This window comes from Zootoca vivipara, chromosome 16 (genome assembly GCF_963506605.1).
Source record: "Zootoca vivipara chromosome 16, rZooViv1.1, whole genome shotgun sequence".
In the NCBI taxonomy this organism is placed as follows: Eukaryota; Metazoa; Chordata; class Lepidosauria; order Squamata; family Lacertidae; genus Zootoca; species Zootoca vivipara.
In genome coordinates, this window is record NC_083291.1 from 33892952 (window position 1) to 33920164 (window position 27213).

The following is a 27213-nucleotide window of genomic DNA, read 5'->3' on the forward strand; positions in this document are numbered from 1 at the left end:
AGCAGGTCCTAGAGGCAGAGGTCCAAGGCTTCCATAGCAGAGAGCCCGGGTGACATGAAGGGCAGGAGGCTGACCTGGCCAGTGGCTGAATAAAGGGAAGGAAGGGGTAGCCGAGTTAAGACTTTCCAACGGCAGAGGCGACCACCATTAGTTATTGCGACAAAACCACTTTGGGGGAAGCATTGGTCAGGCCCAGAAAGTTGGAGGAGAAACCTTTGATAAGGGCTAGTACAAACAGCTGGAAAGGAGATGGGAGAGGGCAGCCAGAAAATGGAATAACATGGAAGGAGGTGCAAAACCATGGCATTTGCTAGCTTGCCTGTCATGCTGCTGTCTAGCAGATGAGCAAAGTGGCAGAGGCAGGGAGGAGATCCAGGACTCTGGAGAGGAAGCCAGGATATGAACCCTGTGGTGATCACCCTTCTTCTCCCCAATCCCTACCCGCTTCCCCCAATTTTACTTAATCACACTTCACATCCTGAACTGTGAACAGAACCTGGTAGCGATGGGAATCCCACAAGCCTGAGGGCCAATGGGTTGAGGGCAGAAGGACAATACTTCCTGGCAGGGTGGATTTGATTGAAAAAAAATTGATTTAAATCACAATTTAAAGCACTAGTCAGTAAGACTTGATTTAAATATTTTTTTTTTACAGAAAGACTCATTCTTGCTGGTATAATCTTAATATTTACAACCAGATAAAGGTTTCATTTTTGGAATAATAAATTTTCAAAGTAGTTTTTACAGTTATATAAAAATTACTGATTTGCTTACACTATTAGAAATACATAGGCAGATAATTATGAGTTTATTGTGAGGTGTAATAAGTTGTTTGGATAACTTTTCTGCTGTACTTTATTGGAAGGAGAAAATCATTTCCTTAATAATAATTTAAACAATTTATTTAACTAAAACAATAACATTATAGCATATGTATCCACTTTAACTGATGTGGTCAAACAAATTTTGGTTTTTTTTTAAAAAAGAAGAAGCTTAGACTGACTTTTAGCACACATGAAAAACTTAAAACAAATCCTTATTTACTGATGAACAGCCTTTGGACTATAATGTAACTTAAATAGAAAACTTTCTTTAGAAAGATTCTTCCTCTAAAAACATTTTGTTTTAAAAATCCAATTTAAATTTTAAAAAATCCAATTTAAATTTTAAAAAAATCCAATTTAAATTTTAAAAAATCCAATTTAAAATTTAAAAAATCCAATTTAAATTTTAAAAAATCCAATTTAAAATGTTAAAATCTGATTTATTTTTATTTTTAAAATCATTGATTTTTACCCACCCTGCTTCCAGGCCACCCTTTTTCAGGCTGTCCCAGGCCCTCCATGCCAGTCCTCACCTTGCTCTTCCTGCTGAAGGGCCAGCGCTTCCCCTTGCTCTTGACCAGCAGGCGGGGGTCCAGGCGACCATCGAGGGTGCCGCGGGGGGTGCCAAGGCTGCTGTCTGATGAGGTACGATTGATGGGTTGGCTGAAGTCTTCAAAATCCATGTCTCCTGGCCTCTCAAAGCCCGATTTGTGCAGTTCAATCAGCATCTGGGAATCCTACAGGAGAAGAACATCCTTCTGAGTGACCTTGAGGAATTGAACTACCTCCAGCCCAGTTGTGCTGCTGAGCCAACACAGTACAAACGAGCAGGGGCTGAGGACCAGAGGAGGATATGGCAGAAATTTTGTGGTAGTTTGAGAGTACACAGAGTTTGTGGGATGTAATCCATTGATACGGTCAAATGCAACATTCCTTATTTCCCTAGAGTAGGCACAAGCAGGGGGACATCCCTGCTTCCTCCCCCTGCATGTGACCTGGGAGACGGGCATTGCTCTGGTTGACTCCACAAAAGAGCCATGCAGCCATTTTCTCAGTTGGTCTTGTCTGTTATTGCTTTCTTGATGATCTTTTGCTGCCATGCTGCTCTCCTGCAGTCATTTTGTTCTATTAATGCAATTTTGCTGTCTGCTGGCTCTCAGCCAGCAGCACACGAGTTCAGTCTCCCAATGAGATAAACTCACTCTTTCTTTGTATAACTATTAAGTAGAGCCTGCCTTTCAGGGATCATATCGTGAACTGAAATGTGAGTAAACCTTTTGTTACTTTACTCAGAATGAGCACTTACTTCAGGGTTTGGGTTCCAAGTTGTTTGAGTACCAAGACGTTTGAGAACCAAGGTACCACTGTATACCCGAAGGAACGTCTCCATCCCCATCGCTCAGCCCGGACACTGAGGTCCAGCTCTGAGGGTCTTCTGCTGGTTCCCTCACTGCAAGAAGTGAAGTTACAGGGAACCAAGTAGAGGGCCTTTTTGGTAGTGGCGCCCTCCCTGTGGAACACCCTCCCTTCAGATGTCAAGGAGATAATGAACTATACAACTTTTAGAAGACATCTGAAGGGATCCCTGTTTAGGGAAGTTTTTTAATGTTTGATGCTTTATTACGTTTTATCTATTGTGTAAGCCGCCCAGAGCGGTTGGGGAAAGCCAGCCAGAAGGGCGGGATATAAATAAATTTCAAAAATTATTATTGTTATTACCCATGCATGGACTACAGCGGTTATTTGACAGCACACCAACTATTACGCGGGACACGGGAGAAATGTTACAACTTATCTGGCAGGCACTTACGTTCTTCTCATCCACCACATCTGCTGCTGCTTTCATGCCCTCCAGGCACTTGCCAATGATGGGCATAACTTGCTGCTCTGTCTCTGAAAAAACGCAGTAGCCTTCCTTGAGGCGCAGTGTCCGTCGCTCGTCCATCTCTTGCAGCTTCTAGGAATGGAGGGAAGGAAGGAAGCAAAACACACACAAAAGGGACAATCAGAACTTGAGGATTAGAGAGGGAAGGTTCCTCACGGGGAGCTAGGATCCCCTCAGCACCGCCGTCCTACCAGAACCCACATCACCCACAAAACGAAGAGGCCAGTCTGGTTATCACACACCTGCTCCTTGCAGTCAGCAAGGCATGTGGCACTGGGAAGGCTGGCACAAAGTTTAAAATGGCACGATGCCATCTAAAAAACACCTGTTATAATAGCTGCATTTCGGTTTGTTCTAATGCGGTAGCGTCCAGGCTCAACTTCCCAGTTGTCGCCAGATAAAAAGTTTTCAGGTGACAGGACTAGCGTGTGGGTGCATTTTCTAGCATTTTCAGGGCTGTCGTCAGTAGACTGCAAACTGGCAAGGATCAATTTTAATCGAAGAAGCAATAAACTGCCTTATTTATTTTCTAAGCTATGTTTTTAAAGTTTTTCTGATGAGGCAGTGGGAAATGAGTAAGAAACCCTTTTAAAACAACCTTTCCTTTTAAAGAGGGGTAGCTATGGTTTGCTGTCAGGCTATCTCAAAAAGGCCTTTATTACTGAGGTTTTAGTAGTGAGCAAACGCAAATTTAAAATTTTAAGTTTTAAAGGTTAATCAATTAACAAAAGGATCCCATGCATGCCTTACTCAGACTTTAGTCCCATTCAGCTCAATTTGGAATTTACTCTCAGGTAGGCATGTATATAATTGCAGCTGAACACTTCAATTGTGTGGCAGCCCTAATAATGTTCACGGAATTATTATTTTTTAAAAGCCCACCCCAGGAATGGCACTTGTGAAGTCAGGAAAGGTTAAGATCCCTCCCACCTTCCTCCATTACCCCCAGAAAGGAGGTTCTGCCTGCTTTCTTTGTTGTGGGATCTTTCCACATTCCGATCTCAACCAGCACCTTTCCCCCACAAATGCTAGAAGCCTTCCCCACAGAGCAGAGATTAACAAGGCTGCAGTGGCCCAAGGTGAACTTCCTGACGAAGGCATTTGTTATAGGTCTCCAATGACCTCCACTGCCAAGTTATTTTCTTCTGGCGGAAGGCTGAGAGCCTATCTAATGTCTCAAGTCAGAGAGAGAGAAAATATTCCACTAGGAGGAGCCACAAAAAGAGCTGCTCTAGGAGAGGCTCTAGTTTTATGGAACTCCCTCTTCTAAAAGTTCCATGGCGCTTGCTTCATTTTAGGTGATCTTTTCCTCCGGCTTTTAGCAATCCTTGGCGTTCGCTGGTCCCAATCTGCTGCTGCTGCTGCTGGACAGCTAGTTTTTAGAGCTGTTGCTCTTTCCCCTTGTTGCAGGGATGGAAAGATCAGAGTATGTTTCTGGTTCATGCTAGTTTCACACGTGTTCGTTCTTAAGTGTGTTCTGCCCTGTTTCCACATCAGTATGTGATTAAAACAACAACAACTATTAACGGAAAAATGCATTAGAATTTGCATTTTGTTATTTCCCGCACGACCTGCCACAAATATGCTTTTGGGGTGCATTTAAAACTTATACATGCATTTTGTTATGTTTCTGTGAGCAGAGAACTGCATTGCAAAATTTTGAAGAGGGCAGACACTGAAGGATGATTGGATTCTGATCTGCGTATTAGTGTGGGGGTGCAAATCAGGTCGGTTCACTGAGAAGAATCCCTATATGGTTGGTTTTTATACAGCAAGGCTTATTTTTAAATGTTGTTCTACCGTTTTTTATTGTTTGTTGTGGGCTACTTTGAAGGACTAAAGGGAGTTGCAAGAAAACTCTAAACTAAAATGTTAGAAAGTTGCTTAGAGAGACTTGCATTGAAGATTTGTGGCATCTCCAAAAAGTAGAACTGGCTCTGGTTGTGGTTAAACTTCTGTAGATATGAAGCATATTCATTCTTGCTCTCCTCAGCCATATGACTCCTCAGGTTTGCCTGCTGCTTTGCCTGGAGAAGGTAAGGGGAAATGCATCAGCAGAAATACTTTGGTTACAGTAAGCTCTACAGTAGAGGTGGGGAAACTGTGGCACCTCCAGGTGCTATGGGATTCCAATTCCTACCAGCCCCAGCTAACATGGCCAGTGCTCAGGGATCAAGGGAGCCCAGCAAAATCTGGGGGGACCAAGGTTCCTCATCCCTGGGCTTAGTAAGTCATCCAAACCTAGGCCGGTGGGTTTAGAGACAAACCACAAGATGTAAACCGTAGGACTGTCTTGCAGACTGTCTCGCCAGAGTGGTGCATGCTCTAGTTTCAGGGAACCAGGCAGAGGGCCTTCTCGGTAGTGGTGCCCGCCCTGTGGAACACCCTCCCATCAGATGTCAAGGAAATAAACAACTATCTGACTGGTTCCCCATAACTTCGCTTCCTGCAGTGAGGGAACCGCCAGAAGGCCCTCAGCACTGGACCTCAGTGTCCAGGCGGAACAATGGGGGTGGAGATGCTCCTTCAGGTATATTGGACCAAGGCCATTTAGGGCTTTAAAGGTCAGCACCAAAACTTTGAATTGTGCCCGGAAACGTACTGGGAGCCAATGTAGGTCTTTCATGACGGGTGTTATGTGGTCTCGGTGGCCACTCCCAGTCACCAGTCTAGCTGCCGCATTCTGGATTAGTTGTAGTTTCCGGGTCACCTTCACAGGTAGCCCCACGTAGAGCGCATTGCAGTAGTCCAAGCAGGAGATAACCAGAGCATGCACCACTCTGGCGAGACAGTCTGCAGGCAGGTAGGGTCTCAGCCTGCGTACCAGATGGAGCTGGTAGACAGCTGCCCTGGACACAGAATTGACCTGCGCCTCCATGGACAGCTGTGAGTCCAAAATGACTCCCAGGCTGCGCACCTGGTCATTCAGGGTCACAGTTACCCAATTCAGGACCAGGGAGTCCTCCATACCCACCTGCCCCCTGTCCCCCAAATAGATGATGTCTTGGCTTTAATGGCTAACTGGGGAAAGAACCTGTGGTTTGCTTAGAAAGCTTTCATAAGCAAAACCAAGGGGTAAGTGGTCAATTACAGGGCACAAGCAAGCAAGTGACTCAGGATATCCGTCATGACTTCCATTGCAGAAGGACTCCGATACCCTCCTAAACACTATTAGGGATGGGGAGCAGTGGTACACTCCTGTTCAAAAGCACTGACCTTCTCCACATCTGCCTTGGTAGCATTGATGTCCTGGTCCAGTTTCTCGGCAGTCAGCACAGCTTTCTCAGCCTCTCGGCAGTCTCGCTCAAACTTGCGCTTGCTCTGCGGTTAAGAGAGAGAGAGTCTTTGAGAGTGAGGGATGCCCACCACAGCAAGCCTAACGAAAGCCTACACCCATTTGGACGCAAAGCGTGAGATGCTGCCATCTCTCTCCTGCAGGGATACTGACACGAGCATCACTCGCACTTGGGCGATGAGATCTCTTGGTTTCACAGGCAGGATTAAATCACACCACCCATTAAGTGCTCCCGTTTTGTTAGCCCCGTTCTGGGCTTTCAAATAAAAGCTGGAAATGGGAGGAGGGGTTAACAAATTGTTATGTATAATGGGCTTTCAAAACAAGGTGCAGTACAATCAATAACACTAAAAAAAGACTCTGGCTGCAGGCTTACAATTGAATGACACACACAAACATTTACTGGAAAAGGAGTGGGTGGAAAGGCTGTTTGTGTACACTGTCTATGGAGCTACTTTCAAAGCTTGCTGAGGCTTTGAAAGAAGCTACTAAACAAAGTGGGGACGCGGGTGGCGTTGTGGGTTAAACCACAGAGCCTAGGGCTTGCCGATCAGAAGGTCGGCAGTTCGAATCCCCACGGCGACGGGGTGAGCTCCCGTTGCTTGGTCCCAGCTCCTGCTCACCTAGCAGTTCGAAAGCACGTCAAAGTAGATAAATAGGTACCGCTACAGCGGGAAGGTAAACGGCGTTTCCGTGTGCTGCTCTGGTTCACCAGAAGCGGCTTTGTCATGCTGGCCACATGACCTGGAAGCTGTACGCCGGCTCCCTCAGCCAATAATGCGAGATGAGCGCCGCAACCCCAGAGTCGATCATGACTGGACCTAATGGTGAGGGGTCCCATTACCTTTACTAAACAAAGTGATCTCACCTTTTATTTGGGGGTGGAGGTGGGGACAGATGGCATAATTTATTGGGGTGGGGGTAATTCAGGTATAATTGATTGTAACCCAGTGGACAGGAGGGGAGAGGTGGAGAATGGACAGGTGACCTTTCCCAGTTTAGACAGCAGGAGCTTCACTGAAGTTCACCAACTGGAAGGTCACAAAAATTCGTCTTTCCAGATTGTCTCCACGTTCTCAAGGCTTCGCTTAAGGCAGGGCTCAAAATTCAGCCCCCTGAATATTCTAAAGTACAACAAAACCCACAAACAATTCCCCCCATTAATTCATGTGGGGAAAAGTAAGCACAACAGTGTGTTTGTGTCCTGTAGAACGCAGGAAGGTGAATCGCAATGGAGTCACTGCACAGCCAAAATAGGGAAGGCGGGAACTGGCTTCGGTAAGTGCCTGCACACTCACATGTAAAAACTGAGTGTACCTGCGTGTGAATGTATGCAGGAAGGACATTCAATGTATGCAAGGTCTTATAATATGATTTTTTTCTGCTTTAAGAGAAACATGAGCAAGTATACCATTTCTTTTTGAGTCTACATCTAATGCATGCACACTCCTACAAGGGGCTCTTGAAAACCATTTACAGGTTTCAGTCTTGGCTTATTTGCACATCATTCTATTACACCTTCTTTGAAATCTTCTCTTAAAACCCTTCATGCAACGAGACCAAAGCGCTAGCAACAATGCCAGAGATGGATTCAGTTTTGTTTCTGGGGAGCTTGCGCCTCTGCTGCTCATAAAGGCTTGTTCTTGCGTTGCCCAAGCTAGGATCTCCTCCCCCCCCCCCCGATGATTTACAAAAAAGTTGAGAAGTTCTTGGAGACTTCCAAAGGTAACACAGGAGATTCTATGGTTGATGCAGTAAAGCGAGTGCTACAGCTAGTGCGTTCCCCCCTCTCTTTCCATGTGCATTGGATTTTGTCGTCTTCTTTGCTTTCCTCCATCTGTCATCCCCAAATTTAATTTTGAAAAAAGGACAGAGGAAACATTCTTGGTGGAAAAAAGGCCTCTTTCGGTCTCCTCATGATGTTTCCATTCACTAAATGTTTGGAGAATTCTAAAGGGATCAATCACCCCTCCACAGCTGTGTTCCTGCTCCGAACATTGGCCAAATCCACAGAAGTTGTTTTAGGTCTTCCGAGCATATGAGCCTCGGATTCTGCACCCTGTATGTAGAGCTAGGCTGAAGATAAAAACAACTCACATTTTCAAGTTGCTTGAAGGAGTTCTCCAGCTGCTGCTGAGCCTTTCGGCCTTCTTGCAAGTGCTGGAGAAGGAGAAAGTTTACAGAATGAAAGCCTTTGTTAGAAGTGTCATTGACAGTTCTGCCAATCATTTTCAAATGATGACAGAAGTACCTCAGAAAGAGCAAAAGACCACCTGCTACTACCAAAAGAATCTTCTAGCACCTACCTGCTACCTGATCTACCTAACTCTTCCTATCTCTTCACCAGAACACTACAACCCTAAGAAAACTTACTGAAGAAATGGGCCCCAAACAGGTCCAAGTCCCTAGTGTCTACAATCTGAAAAAGAGAGTTTGGGGACAGAGTGGGGTGGGCTTCAAAGGAGATGCCTCAGCTTGAAAAACCAGAAGTACTCATAATTCAAGTTACAGGTAGGTAGCCGTGTTGGTCTGAGTCGAAGCAAAATAAAAAAAATCCTTCAGTAGCACCTTAAAGACGAACTAAGTTTTTATTTTGGTATGAGCTTTCATGTGCATGCACACTATCTGACGAAGTGTGCATGCACATGAAAGCTCATACCAAAATAAAAACTTAGTTGGTCATAATTCAAGGTTACTTTCTAATCAGGTACTCTAGTCCCACTGTGCTGAAATCATGCAGACTACTCCATAGAACTTAATTCTGAAAAGACATACAGAAATACTGCAACGAATAAAAACAGATTAAAACACACGCACTGTAGTGGCTACGATATTTTCAAATCCTGAATCTAATTGCTAGCCCTCCTCTCCAAAACCTGACTAATTTTAACATTATCCTAGTTCCCAACCCTCAGTGACTCAAATAGTCAACACTGCTGATGGAGAATTTAGCAACAACAATGTAGTATTTTTAGTGTCCCCTTTTTGTTATGTTGTTCAAATTGATTTTATTGTTTTTTATTTTATTTTATTGTGCTTTTGCTGTTAACAAACACTCTCCTGACGGAAGAGTGACAGATAAACCAAAATGGGGTGGTTGTTTTTTTACGGGGTGTACTTTACAATAAGGCATGGTGGACTCAGCAGTCAAAAACAGTTTTTGAAAGCAGTTTGCCACGCAGTATACAGTGACTGCTGCTCAGACTAAGAACAGATCTACAGCCCTCTTGGGCTTACAGAACTGAGTTTCAGAGTTCTCTGGATCTTGGCCGTAGTAAGTACATAAAAAAATCTCTACGCCAATGCCAGCAGCCACCAGGAACATCTGGAAGTAGCATGGATGCTCTCCCCACAGATGATGCAGATGGCCAAGGGAGCCACTCTGTATGCACAAAGGCAAAAAGGCCAGGGACACTATGCCTTCAGCTCCCTGCTGAAGAAGCAGCAAGAGAGCCGGGGGAGCACAAAAGATGAAGTGCCCCTCACAGAGAGGTACACCTGAACGGTTTTGTTCGTCAGGACCCCTGGGCAGCAGAAGCAGAACCTGATTTGGTCCCCCGGTTGACCACCATGCAGAGTTTATCCACACCACAAAGGCAGGCGAGCACTTTACAGTACCGACTTCCTCTCCTGCTTGAGCTCCTGGGAGTACTTGGCAACCTCCACACAAATCCGCGTTAGAAGGTTCTCAGCTACCAGCTCACGCTGGCCTGCAAAGTCGTTCAGCTCCTTCACCACCTGAAGGAAGGCCTGATATTGGCAGAACCTGAAAAGGAGAGGAAAAGCAGGAAGGTTGTGCCCAGCAGCAGAGACTTACAGCGAAGCAGAGACTCGGCCACTCATAGCCTATAGGGGCGTCATGCTGGTGTCAGAGTGTGTTTCTATTTCTGTGTTTGTCTCTGCTGAGGAAGTCCCAGATCACTCTCCCCAAGCCCTTAAACTTTACTCCCATTAACTGGGTCCCCCTCCCTTCTAGCTACTGCAACTTCATTTTGACATCTCACCCCCCCCACTACTCTATTGGCTACCACCCAGTGTCAATCACTGCCAATTACTGCTGCTATCCCCTTAAGACAGAGCAGGACAGACAAACTGTCCTATAATATGCAGGTGCAACTCTGAAAATTAGAATATCGTCGAAAAGTGCATTTATTTCAGTAATGCAACTTAAAAGGTGAAACCAATACAGTGGTACCTCTACTTACGAATTCAATGTGTTCCGAACGCACATTCGTAAGTCGAAAAAATTGTAAGTCGAATCCCATAGGAATGCATTGGGAGAAAAAATTCGTAAGTTGAAGCAACCCTATCTAAAAATTCGTAAGTAGAAAAAATCCTATCTAAACCGCATCCAAGATGGCGGACGGAGCTCCGTTCGAAGGTACAAACATTCGTAAGTAGAGTTATTCGTAAGTATAGGTACCACTGTATATGAGATAGATGCATGACATGCAAAGCATGTCAAGCCTTTATTTGTTGTAATTGTAATTATTTGTCGTTAGGCAGGGCAATTATAAATGGAATGTAATTCATGAAATGTAATAGCGATGTTTACTTTTGTATTATTGTAACTCTTTGTTTTATTACTGTGGAATTTCCAAAAGAAAGCATTTGTAAAAATTAAAAGGAAAATAAAAAATAAAAAGTTGCATTACTAAAATAAATGCACTTTTCGACGATATTCTAATTTTCCAAGTTTCACCATACAGTTTGTCTGTCCCGCTTTCTCTTAAGGGGATAGCAGCAGTAATTGGTAGTGATTGATACTGGGTGGTAGCCAAGACAGTAGTGGGGGGGTGAGAAGTCACAATAATTACAGATATACAACAAAGTCACAAACAGTTGTTGGGTAGAAGCACAGTTCTAGCTGAGTCAAAAGGCTCCACTCGGCAGAAACACAGAATACAAACAATGTCAGCACTTGCAGAAAGGAAGCATTCATACAATTGTAGAGTTGGAAGTGATCCCCGGGGGTAATTTGGTCTAACCCCCTCAACACACGGTTCCCCATCCAATTTGAAACCATACCAGACCCTGCTTAGCTTTGCAAATGTGCTAGCAGTTTTATTGCTGCACCTTTCATATCAGTTGACATATCTAGTGTTTTCTTATCTGTGTATCAGCACAATAACTAAGGATGGAGCATTATCCCTGCTTATTCAGGAGTAAGCCCCACAGAATGCAATACATGCTTAGAGTACATGAATTCAGCATTCAGCCGGATCCTGCATGCAGGCCAATGATCATGGATGATGAGAGTTCTAGTCTATGGCGACTATGGTGTTGTGGCGCTCATCTTGCTTTCAGGCCAAGGGAGCCGGCATTTGTCCACAGAGAGATTTCCGGGTCATGTTTTCAGCATGACTAAACCACTTCTGGCACAACGGGACACCACTGAGCCTCTTGGGCTTGCCGATCAGAAGGTCGGCGGTTCGAATCCCTGAGACGGGGTAAGCTCCCATTGCTCGGTCCCAGCTCCTGCCAACCTAGCAGTTCAAAAGCACTTCAAAGTTCAAGTACATAAATAGGTATTGCGGTGGCAGGAAGGTAAATGGCATTTCCGTGCACTCTGTCTTCCGCCATGGTGTCCCTTTACCTTTTTTACTGCCACCCTGAATGACTGCTTGGGTGGTCGACCCTGCAAAGAGCAAAAGTCTGTGAACCACTGACCTAAGTTTTTGTGGTCAGAGAACTGTTGCCTCAAAAATGTCTCGCACTGAGTAGGAATATCTCATGCATCGCTGCAACTAACCATGCACTTGACACAATACATACTTTGATTCTGGGTCTTCTCGCGTAGTCCTCTTGGGAAGATGCTTCTTCACAAGATTCCTATAAATGAGAGCGAAAATGAGCTAGCCGAAGGCATTTTGCTGCCTGAAGATGAGCCCCCGTTTTGCCCCCCCTCCCAATGCCTCCTTATATCATTCAGACATCAAACTCCTGCCTTCATTTATTGGCTGACATCCTGTCACCTGTTTCATTTTGCTGCACCGCGGGGCTGACAGATCAAAAAACAGGAGCCAGGTCAAAAATTGGACAGCTTCGATATTAGGCCTGTAAGAAGCGGCTCCAGCCATTTGTAGATGGAAGTGTTGATAATCGACACAAATGAACACCCCAGAGATAATTCTTATCAAATGTGACAAGTTTAAATAAGCTGGTAATGTTTTATACAACAATTCCCCATGAATGCTGGATGTTGAGCAAATATTTTATCTTCCTTATCTTTTCTAAAGTGTGCATGTGGGATCTTTGGTCACACCAATCTTTTGTTTTAAAAAGTAGGCACTCCCCAACCCTCCAACCCCCATTCATGATGTCCTAGTTGTTGGCTTACATCTTTTAAGAAACAGCTTTAAAATCATTTTTCTTCAAATATTAGAAATACACAGAAGATTTGGCAAGACCCACAACGGGAGCTTGAAATAGGGAGAAAATCAAGCCTGCTGCCCAGGACTGACCTGCTGGGGGCCTGAAGGGCCCTGCCCTGCTTCTCTCCACCTGGCTTGGGGCGAGGCCTGATAGGCTCCATAAAGGACTGCTGCCGCTGCTGGGCAGAAAGGGCTTCGTTTTTGTTTTTTGTTTTTTAAAATTGCTTTTATTTTTTATCTGTGCCATTTTAAACTGTGATTGATATTATTGCTGTATTCCTAGTCTTAGATTTTATGATTTAAGTGGAAATCGTTTTCCATTTGGTTATTTACTTTTTGATGTGTTTCATTTATTCCTTGTGACTTTTGTTATGTTGGCAATTATGTAAATCTTGCCATGTTGTAAGCCGCCTTGAGCATTGTTTTAACTATGGAAAGACGGCATACAAATAAAATGATGGTGATGATGAAGTTGGGATGCATTTTAAAATAAGGAAAGATGAGCCACTTTTATGTGGAACGGGAGTTTCTTACAAAGCTAGACAGAAGACTGAAGTAAATAATAATTTACCCCCAGCCTGGGGATATATATATATATATATATACTGTACCAAAAGGACGGAAATAATAATAATAATAATGATAATAATAATAATAATAATTTATTATTTATACCCCGCCCATCTGGCCGGGTCTCCCCAGCCACTCTGGGCGGCTTCCAACAGAAAAATAAAACACAATAATCTATTAAACATTAAAAGCCTCCCTGAACAGGGCTGCCTTCAGATGTATTCTAAAAGTCTGGTAGTTGTTTTCCTCTTTGACATCTGTTGGGAGGGCGTTCCACAGGGCAGGCGCCACCACCGAGAAGGCCCTCTGCCTAGTTCCCTGAAACTTGGCTTCTCGCAACGAGGGAACTGCCAGAAGGCCCTCGGTGCTGGACCTCAGTGTCCGGGCAGAATGATGGAGGTGGAGACGTTCCTTCAGGTATACTGGACCCTCTCTGGCTCTAACAGGGAAACATTCCCTTTGGAGCAGTGTCCATGTTGTTCCATAAGACAAGTAAACTCTATTCTAATGTCTGCCGGACCAAACAAGGTCCACCTGATTTAGCCAGGTAACTTCCAGAGTGGATTATCACCATGTGCCCTCGAAGGCTGCCCTCGAAGATGATTCAGAAACCTCGGTTGGTCCAAAAAGCAGCTGCAGCCAGATTAACTGGCTGGGGTTCCACTGAGATCTCAAACAACCCCTGTTCTGAAAAAAAAATGCACTGGTTGCCAGTTCATTTCTGAGCCCAACTGAAGGTGCTCACCTTAGTGAACTCCGACTCCAAATATCTGAAAAGCTGCCTCCTTTCCCACAGAACCTCTTAGGTGGTCAGTCAGCAGGGGCCTCCCTCTTGGTAGCTCCTCTGCCCCCAGAGGCTCGGGCATAGGGTGGCCAGGGAGAGGGCATTCTCTTGGGCGGCCCCTAAGCTGCTTCCCCACAGAGGTGCGCCTCGTAGCTTCATTATACGGCTCAGCCAAGGGAACAGGCTTCGCTAGGCTCAGCTGTAGCTTTCAAGTGAGCTTCAGAAGAGGGGCAACAGGAGAACAGCAAGCACTGTACTTGCTCTGCGGACGCTTTGTTTAGTTATTTCCTGTGGTTTTGGCAAACCGTGCATGAAGTGGTGGCGGGAGGCTGGGGTATAAAGGAGCCCGCAGCTGATGGACTTTGTGCCCTTCTGAATTTTTTGCAATTCTACGCCTCAAGAGAGGGGGAGAAAACCTTTTAAGGGAAAGGAGCCAATTGAGTAACTCTTGACTCTAAAAGGAGTAAAACTCGTGGAAAAGGACGGGGGGGAGCAGAGGTGAGAAGCGAACAGACTAACCAACAAAGTTATTGGAGGAGGAGGAGGAGGAGAGGAGGAGGAAAGGGGGGAAGCAAAGCAGCCAACTTTTGTGCTGCTGCTGCCCAGTTCAATCACCTCGGAGGACTCTGTTCCCAATTCCACGTTTGCCTGGTCATCCAAGACCGGCAGACTGGGTGGTGGTAGGAATGAGTGTCACAGGATCCAGCCAAAGAGCAAAGGGACTTGGATGGCCCTTGAAATACTGAGTCGGCCAGAAATTCAACACTCTTTTGGGTCTTCCTGGACAAGGGGCTCCGACCAAAGCGAGTCTTTGGCTCTGCTTCAGGGACAGCTGGAACAAGTGGCTTGGAAGGAGACAGTTTTAAGAAGCGCAGGGACAGAGGGCGAGAGAGAAAAGAGACTGTGTCTCAAAGGTTGGACAAAGCTGCTTGGGAACTCGGCTGGACCAGTGAATCATGGGGAGAGGGGTAGGGGAGGAGAGAGAGAGAGAATGAATAAAAACAGACCCGGGAGCAGATGTTGGAAATGAAAGCCTCAATTAAGAACTGGTTTGTTGGCTCTGACCAAAAGATCCACTTGATCCAGCATCCAGTGGATGCTCACAAGTGGGAGATGAAAGGAGAACCCCTTTTCTGTTTATCCCCAACATTTAGTATTTGGAGAATCAGTGCCTCCAAGCATTGGGGGGCAGGGACAGGACGGGGGGGGGGAGGAGAATTAGACCAATTCACGAGGATGGGTTTAATAAGAGATGGTGGCAATTACAGTGGTACCTTGGTTCTCGAATGGCTTGGCTCCCAAACAAATCGGCTCCCAAATGCCACAAACCCGGAAGTAAGTGTTCGAGTTTGCAAATGTTTTTCGGAAGTTGAACATCCGACACAGCTTCCGCTTGAGTGCAGGAAGCTCCTGCAGCCTATCGGAAGCCGTGCCTTGGTTTTCGAACGGTTTCAGGAGTTGAATGGACTCCCGGAATGGATTAGGTTCGAGAACCAAGGTGTCACTGTGTTGTTGTTGTTGTTGTTGTTGTAGAATCTAAAGTAGTGGCCATCACTAAATCCTGTGGCAGGGAGTTCCACAATTATTCACAGTGTGAAGAACTTCATTCTTGTGTCCATCATAAACAGAATGAAAAATCAACTTGATTCTAACCAAGTATCTTGAGCAGGGGAGAAAAAAGTCACTCCATCCACCATCTCTACTGTACACTATTCCAGAATCTATCAAGCACTTCAGGAGCAAGTTTTTAAACCTCGCTCTCCCTGACAAACTGCTATTCTCCAACACCAAGCATAAGCCATGATCAGTTGGCGATGGCCCGTCCCACCGCAGACTTTGAGGCTGAACTCCAAGCTTTGCCGTTCCCTGCCAGGCTCAGCCGTCCTTCTGATAAACCAGGCACAATACCTACCTCAGCTGCTTTGCATACGCCTGCTCGATCTCGGTCCGCTCTTTCACAAACTTGACGTATTTGTCCATCAGGTCCAGGCCCCATTGAGTGTGGCGCTCAACTGTGTCAAATTGATCCTAAAGGGGAAGAGAGCAGGCGAGATGTTACCAAACAACACCGAAAGCAAGTGTTGTGCTGGCCCCAATAGGCGGAACCGAACACGCATTTAGATGGTAAAAAAACATGTCCGGGTTGAACCACTTTCGGCTACAAACTGAGGATTTGCATGTGAAGTTCTCTGCAGCTGGAAAACTAGCAGGTCAAGGATAGAACCTTTCCCAACAGAGCCACTGAGCTGTGTTGGCTCCTCTGTCAGACTAGGAGCTGTGTGTCCGGGTTTCAAATCTCTACTCAGACATGATGCTGACTGGGTGACTTTAGGTCTTTCATTATTTTTCCACCTACCCGACTTCACTGGTTTGCTGCAATGCTGCAGTGCACAAGTGGAGAACCATGTCTATCACCTTGAGCTCCTTGGAGCAAAAAGGGAGATAACACCCACAAGATAGCTTTCTATGCAAATTACCCTTTTTTTTGTATAGAAGGGGGAAAATATCAGCCATGCAAGCCCCTACCCACCTGAAATGACGTAGCCCAGACACAGGCTAACCAACTCAGAAAGCGCTAGGTTAAACGACGCAGAGCCTGTCAGGGCAGGAAGGAAGAGATGTGTACTTAGGGATTGCATAACAGCAACGAGGCTTATCTGCCATACGCTGATCTATCCATTTGGCTCACTGCCTAAATTTCACCAGGTTAGTGAGCTTGCAGGTGTAGGCCTGTCCGTTATGAGGTGCCAGTCATGTAGCTCTGCCCAGATGCCCACATGAGTGTGTCCCCTTGCCAGCCTTACTCATAGGTCTAACCCATAACATTTTGGAGTCTGGAAGTAGAAACTGCCCCCCTCCCCTCCACACACACTAACACAAGACAAAATCCACCAAGAATCTCCCCTGTACAAGACCCATTGAAAGCAGACAAAGAAGGACAAGTGGAGCACATCTTTCTATCTCCAGATGCCCTGGGTTCTGCATAGCTAAGGAGTTAGTGATAGAAACTGTGATAGAAAAGCTAGGAGTCAAGTGGCTTTTGGGACCTGGGGCCATTTGGGGGGGAGGCAATTGGCAACACTTTTTATTTACTACAGTATTTTGATAAGCATGAACTAATACACAATTCACATAAGTGACACATTGTTAATACCACATTTTTAACAGGAATTGTTAATACATGTTTAATTTGGTGTTGACATAAAAATACTGGTACCGTACTTCAGTTTTCAAAACATTCTATTCTTTATTGTTAAATTCCTTAACGTATTGTCTATCCTTAACATATACAGTCGTACCTTGGTTCTCGAACGTAATCTGTTCCGGAAGTCCATTAAATTTCCAAAACGTTCGAAAACCAAGGCACAGCTTCCCAAAAACGTTTGAAAACTGGAACACTCACTTCAGAGTTTTTGGCATTTGGGAGCCAAAATGCACGAGTACCAAGGCATTCAAGAATCAAGGTACAACTGTACTTTGAGGCTTCAAAGCACAACTGTACTTTGAGGCTTCAAAGCACATACATTTCAGTAAACCTTGAGTGTCAGCCAAGCACAGAAAAAATGGCACCCAGACTTTTTGAGGTGCTCGCAAATGGAGAATCTTCAGGTGTGAAATGTGCCTGCTAATTTCGAACCCTGATAAGCAGGATCTGTCTCCTCAACTCAACATGCAAGTACTAACTACCAGATCTACTGAGAATACAGAACTCTTGGATCCATGCCAGTATTTCTTTATTTTCGCAACAGATCTGAGAACTTTGTCTGAATGCAAGGAGGGAAATAAATGAGTCAGGGCAGTACACTCCCCTCGACACAACAATCTTCGTAACAGTAGGAGCAAGGGGCCACCACCCAAGGACATGTGGCTGAGTTCACAAAACAAAAGGTACAGGAAGGTATTACACAGGAGAAGAGACAAGGAGAAGGGTAATCCTCTCCTTTTCTCAAAAAAAGGTAGCTTCTTGTATTCTTAATAAGCCTAGTTTGAGCCTGCTTGGCATATCATAATGAGCTTGCTCCCTAAGTTAGTTTGGACATGCGCTGCACACAGCAACATTCAGATATGAGCCACAGTGTTGAGAATGGTGCAGAGACCATGGCTGGAGTGTGAGGTCCGGAGCAGTACAGTTGTACCTCGGAAGTCGAACTGAATCCGTTCCGGAAGTCCGTTTGACTTCCAAAATGTTCGGAAACCAAAGCACAGCTTCCGATCGGAAGCTGCGGAAGCCCCACCGGACTTTCAGCTTCCAAAAATAGTTCGCAAACCGGAACACTCACTTCTGGGTTTGCGGCGCTCGGGAGCCAAAACGTTCAAGAACTAAGCCGTTTGAAAACAAACTGTCAGGGGGGGGGGCTCCTTACAGGGACCCTCCCCCAGTCATCCTGACCAGCACTTCGCCCAGTGACAGCACTAGCAGCGGGCCAGGAGGAGGGATTGAGGAATGGAGCAGGGTGGGCTCTCAGACGTGTCAGAGCCTAGGCACCGACCCAGCTGGCCAGAGGAGGAAGGACAGCACAGCGAGGTGCCGGAGCCTCCGCAAAGCTCCAGCCAAAGGATGGGAGAAGGAATGCAGCCCCTTCCGGCGCCCAAAATGAGGCGCGCGCCCACACGCGGGGATAGGGGGAGGCGCTTTGGGGTGCCCAGGCTTTTATGCTGGTCCAAGACGCGACGGGAGCCATTGCCGGGTTCTGAATCGGACTAGGCAGTCATGTTTTCTGATATCTCTGCACTGTAAATAATATGCACAATAAAACTCTGAAAGACCGAGCGGACTGGAGCGTCTTTACTCGAGAGTAGCCGCAACAACCCCCTGACACAAACGTAGTATAGTGGTACCTCTGGTTACGAACTTAATTCGTTCCAGTGGTCCATTCTTAACCTGAGGTACCACTTTAGCTAATGGGGCCTCCCGCTGTTGCTGCACCGCCGGCAGGCGATTTCTGCTCTCATCCTGAGGTAAAGTTCTTAACATGAGGTACTACTTCTGGGTTAGCAGAGTCTGTAGCCTGAAGTGTCTGTAACCCAAGGTACCACTGTACGACTGTACAAGCAGAAAGCAGGATTTTTCTACTACCTTTTAACAAGCTGTCTATATTACACGTGACTCAGATCGGAGTTCTGCTATTTTGTGAATTAGAGTAGAGCTATGCCCATCCACTGGAAGCTATTATAGCGCCATGCAGCTGCCGAGGTTTGAAGTAAATATTTTAAATTTGTAAGCATCAATGACTTTTTTTTTAAAGGGAAACTTCCTTGCATAAGGTTGTCGAATAACAGATACCCTTGATGCAGACATCAAAAGCAGCTGGGGTTTTTCTTCAGCCTGGACCCCAGCAAATCCAGCTAGCCATTTTTCACTTCTTCAATGCGGAGTCCTGTTTTAGTATCCTTACTTGCAGTTGCTGTAGATTTGAGGAAGTTTTCCAGCACCGTAGCTAAGCAACTTTTATTTTTATGCATGCATGCATGCTGGGGGATGAAAAGAAAGTTAATACTGTCTGAAAACCTCTCTGAATATACTGCTTATGTAACTAAACTACCTGGTGTTCTGCTTCCAAAAGTTTAATTACATCACATTATCTAGTGTAGCTTTAAATCCACAGCAGGTCACAAACACAGGGGCAACAGGCTAGATTCTGAGTTTATTCCAGTCCTCACAGATGTTCCACGTAGTCTGTTATCAGTGTTAGGAATAGATGGATCTGTAAATCCCTCAGTTTTTCATTTCCCCAATCTTACATTCACTTCAACAAATTTCCTCATCAGTTTGCAATTTTAATTGCAGTTTGCAATTTTTTTTAAAGCCCTCGTAAAATTTGCTAGCATTTTAGTGTACATTTCCCCTAACAGTCAATTTTTCAATCCATTTTCTCTAACAGTGCATTTTGCATGTTACTGTCACCAAAGCTCGCCATCTCTACTCAGTGTATTTATTTTATTTATAAAAAATACTTGTATGCTGCAATCTCATAAAACAAAATATCAAAGCAGTTTTCATCCATGCACAATAAAAACCACATAAAGATTTAAAATTACAGACCAGCTACTACGGAAACTGATTTTCTTAATTTCCCTGAATAGAAAACTTTTCAGCAAGTGTTTAAAGGTCTTCTCTGACGCCTGCTGAATCTATTGGGCTAGCCTTCCACCTTACTGGGTTTCATGCTAATGTCAAATAAGCTTTGCCAACTGGGAGGGGAAATGCTTTGTGTGGTTGGCTGTCTTCCTCCCCTCTATCAGAGTGCTCAAAATAAACCACACAAAGCAATCAGATAAATGAAACCACAAAACATTAATTCCCACAAACATTTTAGGAGAACCTCAATAGTATTCGCTGAGTCCTACCCTCTCCTTCTTACCGAAAAGCTAACAGGTATTCTAAGCAGGGCCGGTGCTAGGGTTTTTTGCGCCCTAGGCGAGATCACCTTCTGCCCCCCCCAACATAAAAAAATAAAATAGAAATAAAAATAGAAAAAGAGAAAAGAGAAAAAATAGAAAAAATAAAAATTAAAAGTAGAAAAAATAAAAATAGAAAAATTAGAAAAAATAAAAGTAGAAAGTAGAAAAAATAAAAATAAAAAATAGAAAATAAAAGTAGAAAAAATAAAAATAAAAACAGCTGAGAGGCGCGGGGAGGTGCGCCTGTCAGCTGTAGAGCGGCATGAAGCCACTCAGCACCGGGGGGGCAGGCGGCGGGCAGCCTGGCCAGCGCCCCCTCCATTCTGGCGCCCTAGGCAGCTCCCTAGGTCGCCTGAATGGATGCACCGGCCCTGATTCTAAGCATAGGACTAGATTCAGAGTGACACAAGGCTACTACTGAAAAGAGAAATCCTATATTGAGTTTTCTTTCTTTCCCTCTACAACATAGGGAACAATTTAACTGGTTGCACTGTGCATTTCCAGTGGGGAAACACACAAGCAGATGTCATAATACAAGGTAAAAGTGACAACAGGGAAGAACTCAACTCAGGGATGCCATTTTCTGACCCAAACACATGAGCACTGAATATGCCAAATGCCAAAAAGCAACGGGCTGTCATGCAATGACATCTTCTAGGTCAAGAGAAGAGGTCAGCAGCAATATAATATTTTGGCCAATGGAAAAGAAGAGACAATCCCAGCAAGGGCCAAAGGGAATCATTTTAACAACTTCCATGCTGTTCCCTTGAGTCAGCCGCTCAGACCTTGGTTCTGCCTACCGAAAAGAGAGGGGGAAAGTCCCAAGCAAGAGGCAGATTCAAATAACAGACTTAACTTCAGAAGAGATGGAGGCTGGCAGGAGAAAATTGGCAACTGCTGAATTCTGCACGCCAAGCAAGCCATGTTATTGGTAAGGCCAGCCCTGCATGCTCTAGGGTTTAGAAATGCTAAGCAGGAACTCAAAAGAGCTTCGGCAAAGTCCTCAGCTGATCTGTATACAAATGGCAAGCAGACCTTTAGGCACAAATATTGCAGCAAGATGTCTCAAATCTACCCTGAACTGGAAGGTGCTAAATACAAATGGTCTAACACTGCAATCCAAACCACACTTACTAAAAGAATAAACACGCCTAGGATTGTGCGCCGTACAAAGGTGGAGAACGAGCACGGTACCCACTAAGGAAGAGTGGCAGTTTAAAATTCTTGAATACTGTATGCTGAATTGGCAGGTATAATGAATAGGGTAAGAGAAAAGGTTGATAAAAGAATATAAGGAGGACTGGAAAAAGTTCATTGAATATTTTAAGAACCAGTAAGGTAAAGGGACGCCTGACCATTAGGTCCAGTTGTGACCGACTCTGGGCTTGCGGCGCTCATCTCACTTTATTGGCCAAGGGAGCTGGTGTACAGCTTCCAGGTCATGTGGCCAGCATGACAAAGCCACTTCTGGCGAACCAGAGCAGCACACGAAAACGCTGTTTACCTTCCCCCCGGAGCGGTAGCTATTTATCTACCGTACTTGCACTTTGACGTGCTTTCAAACTGCTGGGTTGGCAGGAGCTGGGACCGAGCAACGGGAGCTCACCCCGTCGCGGGGATTTGAACGGCCGACCTTCTGATCGGCAAGCCCTAGGCTCAGTGGTTTAACCCACAGCGCCACCCGCGTCCCTCTTCTTAAGAACCAGTATAAACAAGTATGTAAATAACTTAGCAGGTCTTGAGTAAATCCAGCAGAACAGGAGCAAACAGAAATTAACAGAGGAAGAAATTTGAAGGTTAAGAATTTGGAATACACGATTTAGTAGAAAAGTAAAGAAATTATGAAAAGGGTGGAAGGGGAGTAACTAGGTATTTTAGTTGTATGTCATGACTGGTACAAAAGTTGTATAATTGGTGGGTGGAGGGAAGGGGATGTGTGTTTTTTGTTTCCATATTAAAAATGGAAAAAAAAATTAAAAGGATTGTGTGCTGTAAGTTAATTACATTATTCTAATGACATTTTTAAAAAATGTGTCTGTCAGGCATTACACTCATTGGCCAGAACACCAGACAGATTTGCTTCCTACAGAACAAGTAGACCACTGTTTGCATATTTTGCCATCTCTCTTTGCATAGGAGATGTCTTTGGATACAAAGGCACACATGCTTTTTAATAAGAATAAGAATGTAAATCTAACATTATGGGAAAAGCCCAAACTAGACCCACCTCAAGACTCTGTAGCTAAGGTTCTGACTGCATGTCAGATAGTGTAAAATATAAATAATTATTTTGCCTTCTCTTTTTTTATCTCTCGTACTGTTGGGTCAAACACAGCCATCCAACATCAGAATCAGGAATGATTCTCAGAATAATGACACTACACAAATATGTGTAGTGGTTAAATTCATCTTAAGGCAGGGGGTGCCAAAGACGTTTTAGCTGAGATTCCTGCATTTTAGGGGGTTGGACTAAAATGATCCTCAGAGTTCCTTCCAACTCTACAATTCTATGATGCAATGAAATTTTCCGTGAATAAAACAAGCCTGGGTTGTTTGGTGCTACGCAGATATCAAGGTCGGAGTACAAGGAGACGGAGATAATGTCTCTGCCTTGTTTATCAGCCCACATCCTAGCTGAAATAAGGCCACACAGTGGACAGACAAGCAAGTCAATACTTGGCTCTTAGATCTCTTCCGCCCCAAAGCACTCAAAATACTTAGCAAGCTTTTTGGCCCATGCAGCCTCCAGGAAAGACTCCAGGAAGATGCTAGAATCCCAGGAGTGGGGAATGTGGTCTTGTTCAAGGTCACGCGGTGGGAAAGTTAAAAGAAGAACTCATGAGCCTTACCAAGCAAGTGGTATTCAATGGGATACATTTACATACGAGAGAGAGAGAGAGAGAGAAGGGGGGGAAACTAACTACAGTGGTGCCTCGCTTAACGAATGCCCTGCTTAACGAACTTTCCGCTTAACGAAAGGATTTTTCGAGCGGAGCTTGCCTCGCTAGACGAATGCGTTTTACGAAAAATTCGTCTAGCGAATCGCGGTTTCCCATAGGGATGCATTGAAATTCAATTAATGCGTTCCTATGGGCAAAAAAGGTCGAAAAAATTCAGTGCATTCCTATGGGATTCGCTAGACGAATTTTTCGCTATAAGAAAAGACCCGTGGAACGAATTAATTTCGTCTAGTGAGGCACCACTGTAACTAACTGAGATTTCTGTAGGCATGCTCTGGAGATTGCAGTTTTCTAATCTCCACTCTCCAAGCCAGATGGATGGGGAAAGAGAGACACACACACACACACACACACACAGAGAGAGAGAGAGAGAGAGAGAGAGAGAGAGAACTTTGAAGTAAGAATTCCAGAGTACATACTGCTCCCTTTCAATTCTATATGTCATGAAGTATGGAACTGAGCTTTCATAGGATGCCAAATTACACTTCAAATAGAAAGTACATTTCCAGTCCTCACTGTTGCAGTAGGAAATTTCAAGAAAGCATGGTCAATGTCTCTTTACTGAAGGCCCTGAGGAAGGATTTCTGCTTATAATCTGTTTGCATGTGTGAGTAGACACGGCCAACACCAGTTTGTGGGCCACGTCGTAAGAACCCAATTGAGCTGGCAATGTATTGCGAAGCACAGTCTTCCAAACTCCAGGGGGCGGTATCATTGGGAGCCCTCTAGCAGCTGGCTTTGGGGAACTGGCTGCTTTTAATGAAAGGGCCGATACTGTACTGCTTCTATTGTAATTATTTGTATGTTTTAAACAGATCTCATATATGTATACAGTTTTGATTCTATTAACGTTTAATTGCTTTTCAATTATTCCCCCCCCCAATGTTTTTAGCGATCCTTGGTTTTTTCCTGTATGCCACCTTGAGTCCTCTCAAGGAAAAGGCCGGTTATAAATATATAATAATGATAATAATTCCAAAAGCAGCAAAGGGCTTGCTAATATTCACTCTTAAAGGGGGCAAGCAGAAAAAGCTAATCTGCCTTGGAATGGACTTTGTCCCTTCAGCCTTCATTCTGCTGCACACAAAGGGGAAAAGTTCTTGAAATTTCCCCCAAAGTCCCTACATTACATACGCATATGCTCAGAATTTCTCCACATTTTCAAGAAGCAGGAAAAACTGCTTAGATTTCGTGGATTCATGCAGGAACAAACTTTAGCATCAACTGTGGAAAAAAACCCAAAAACATTCCTGATGTGGCTTCTTCATCAAAATGCAGTAGGCAATGAAGGAGGCAAGAGATAGAGTGAAGAACAGTTTTGGAGTCAGCAAAAAGGTTAACTACGGTACCCCCAGGTGCATTCGGGAGGGGGGGTTGTTTTTATTTATTTCATAAACCCACATATCTGGGGTAGGGTTGCCTGAACGTCACATCTAGTTTGGCCCTCAGATGTAAGCTACTGCAGCGATTATTATATTTTGGAAGTTTCTGAACCAAATCATGCTTCTCTCTCTGTGCAATGTGGGAGAGAGATAAGCTTAGAAGACACCCTAGAAGCTAGGGAGGCCTTGGTTGAGATGGGAAGAAACACACCACGGAAACCAGGAGCTTTGCAAAGTTAGTGAGGAGTGATGAACACCAAGTTCAAACGAAACACGGTTTTTTTAAAAAAAATAAAAAAAATTAATTGAATTTTATTTAATTTTCATACTACAATGCATAACATTATTGTATATAGTTCCTGTAAAGGCTTACATAACAAAAGCTTACATAACAAAGTCCATTTTTCTCCCCTAATCCTTTCCCCTCCCTTCCCACCCTCTTCCCTGGTCAGGCCTTCCTTCTTCAGATCTTTAGCCATGTACACAGTCTATTCATTCGTGCTTGTATATTCGGGTTGGCTTCCCCCCTTTCTATCCAGTTCCTGTAAAATGTCCACTTATTTGTGATTTTTTTGGCATTTATTTTCCCATCTATCCTCTACCATTATCTGTGCAAATATTTCTGATTGTGTGTATTCAAAAACAGTGTTGTTCCATTTTTCCATTTAGTTTTTTCTTTCCATCCTAGAGCAATAACTGCCATTCCAGCTAGAACCATGATCTTATACAGCTCTTGGTTATTACTTCTTACTTTATTATTTCTCAGTATTCCCGAAAATAGCAAGTCCCTATTAATTTCTATATTTATTTGGAATAGTCCAGAAATTACCTTTATGATCTTTTGCCAATATTCCTTAACCAAATTGCATTCCCACCACATGTGTGAGGATAGTCCTTTTTCACGACCGCAATGCCAGCATTTGGGGTTAAACCCTTTCACTATACAGTGGTACCTCTACTTACTAATTTAATGCATTCCGAACACACATTTGTAAGTCGAAAAAATTTGTAAGTCGAATCCCATAGGAATGCATTGGGAGAAAAAATTCGTAAGTAGAAGCAACCCTATCTAAAAATTCGTAAGTAGAAAAAATCCTATCTAAACCGCATCCAAGATGGCGGACGGAGCTCCGTTCGTAAGTAGAAACATTCGTAAGTAGAGGTACCACTGTATACGCCATATGTGCCGGTGTTCTATACCACTTTAGTAAAAAAAAATTCTACTTAATTCCTTATACTTTTCTATTTTAATATTGTTTATAGTCTTCATCATTTCTTGTAGAGTGTTTAAATGGATCGTACCTTCCTGCTCCCATTTGATCTGGATTATCCTTGTCATTCTGTCTGTGTCTCCTATCACGTTACAGAGAGCGAGGGATCCCTTGAGAAATTTAAGCAAACTCTGACCAAAAAAACCCCCACTGCCACTAGATGTCTGTGGCCAGTGCAGGTCTCCAGAAAAAAAAGTTCTGTTTCCAAAAACGCAGCCTAGAGGGCACCCAGGGTATATTTCCCTTCTGCATGCCTTGCAGTCACGTAGGAGAGAAATGCTACATTTAAGAAGTCGCATAAGCCATGGAAGCAGCAGATTCCTGTGTTGCAGAACCGGCTTTTGCAACATCCCGATGCACAGAAGGGACTGCCATTTCCTAACAAATGACTTATCATCATCGACAGCCAAGCAGTTCTCCCAGTGCTCTCAGCCTCACAAGTACGTAAGTTGGAACCTCCACCCGGAGAGAACTTGCTCACTGCACTTCCAGTCAAGGCCAAGGAAGTCCGCCCTCTTTAATGTCCGTGACCACCTTCCCAGGACAATAAAGCAAAGAGACTTCAACAGACTCGGGTCTCATGGGGAAGGAGACTCATACCATGTAAGATACTCTTCTCCCTTGCTGTTATCAGATGGGAACCAGATGGAAGTTTGTCAAGCAGCAGGAGAGTTCTTTTGCGTCATCTCACCAGCTAGGCTTTCTAAAACACAGATTACCATGACTATGCAACAAACTGGGCAGTCCAAGCAGCTACCAATCCAGGCAGTTCAGTCAAAGGCACTGCTAGTAAGTCAGTTATGGAGAGAGCTCCTCCTAAGGAGGCAGAACGGTTTGGAAATGTCTTCTTTTCATGGAGGCAGCACACCTACACTTGCATCCTAAGTGGGGACCACTTCCTACATGGTCTCCTAAGTACTGAACTGCAGGGCTAAAAGTCAGGATAACCAAGTGTCTATCTCTACGCTTGCAAGAACTCCCCAAGCATAAGAGATGGAAGCAAAGGAATATAACTACCTAAGGCTTCTACTGAGCAGATCTTCTCTCTAAAAAAACATTTCAGCAACATACTGGAAGTGCAGTTGGCAAGTTCTCTCGGGGTACTTCACACGAGGTTCTCAAGGGGCAAATGCCTTGCACTCCTTCATTCCACAGCCTTGCTAAAAAGAAAGATGGTTTCTCAAGATATACTTCCACTTTGATCATCCAAGCACAGTACAAGAAACCAGTACTTTTAAATATGCCACCAGGATAATTATACTAGGCAATAAATGGCTAACCACATTTTATCCAAATAACCCTTAAGACATCCTTTTAAAGCAGGTCAGTATATTTTTGTCCGTTACATATGAAGGAGCCAGGGGAAAGAAATGTCGTTTCCCCCAAATCTCCAAGTTTGTCGCTGAAAAGAGATTTCAACTACCGTAAGTCCTTCCCCAGGTCGCACTGTTGGCTGCAACAGTATG

The 27213-nt window shown here is 44.4% G+C and overlaps 1 protein-coding gene across 3 annotated transcripts in view; it reads right to left on the bottom strand.

The window, feature by feature from the left end:
* The window catches only part of TRIP10 (thyroid hormone receptor interactor 10), an 87774-nt gene that overhangs the window by 24365 nt on the left and 36196 nt on the right, over positions 1 to 27213 (bottom strand). For 2 of the 3 annotated variants that reach the window (XM_035140377.2, XM_035140379.2), the window contains exons 2-9: positions 15645 to 15760; positions 11780 to 11836; positions 9623 to 9770; positions 8102 to 8164; positions 5926 to 6030; positions 4608 to 4736; positions 2635 to 2781; positions 1358 to 1561 (exon numbers count right to left, since the gene is read on the bottom strand). In XM_035140377.2, coding sequence (XP_034996268.1) covers positions 1358 to 1561; positions 2635 to 2781; positions 4608 to 4736; positions 5926 to 6030; positions 8102 to 8164; positions 9623 to 9770; positions 11780 to 11836; positions 15645 to 15760 — 969 coding nt within the window. Of the gene's footprint in view, positions 1 to 1357; positions 1562 to 2634; positions 2782 to 4607; positions 4737 to 5925; positions 6031 to 8101; positions 8165 to 9622; positions 9771 to 11779; positions 11837 to 15644; positions 15761 to 16262; positions 20261 to 27213 lie in introns of those variants that run through there. The other variant, XM_035140378.2, reaches the window with a different exon arrangement.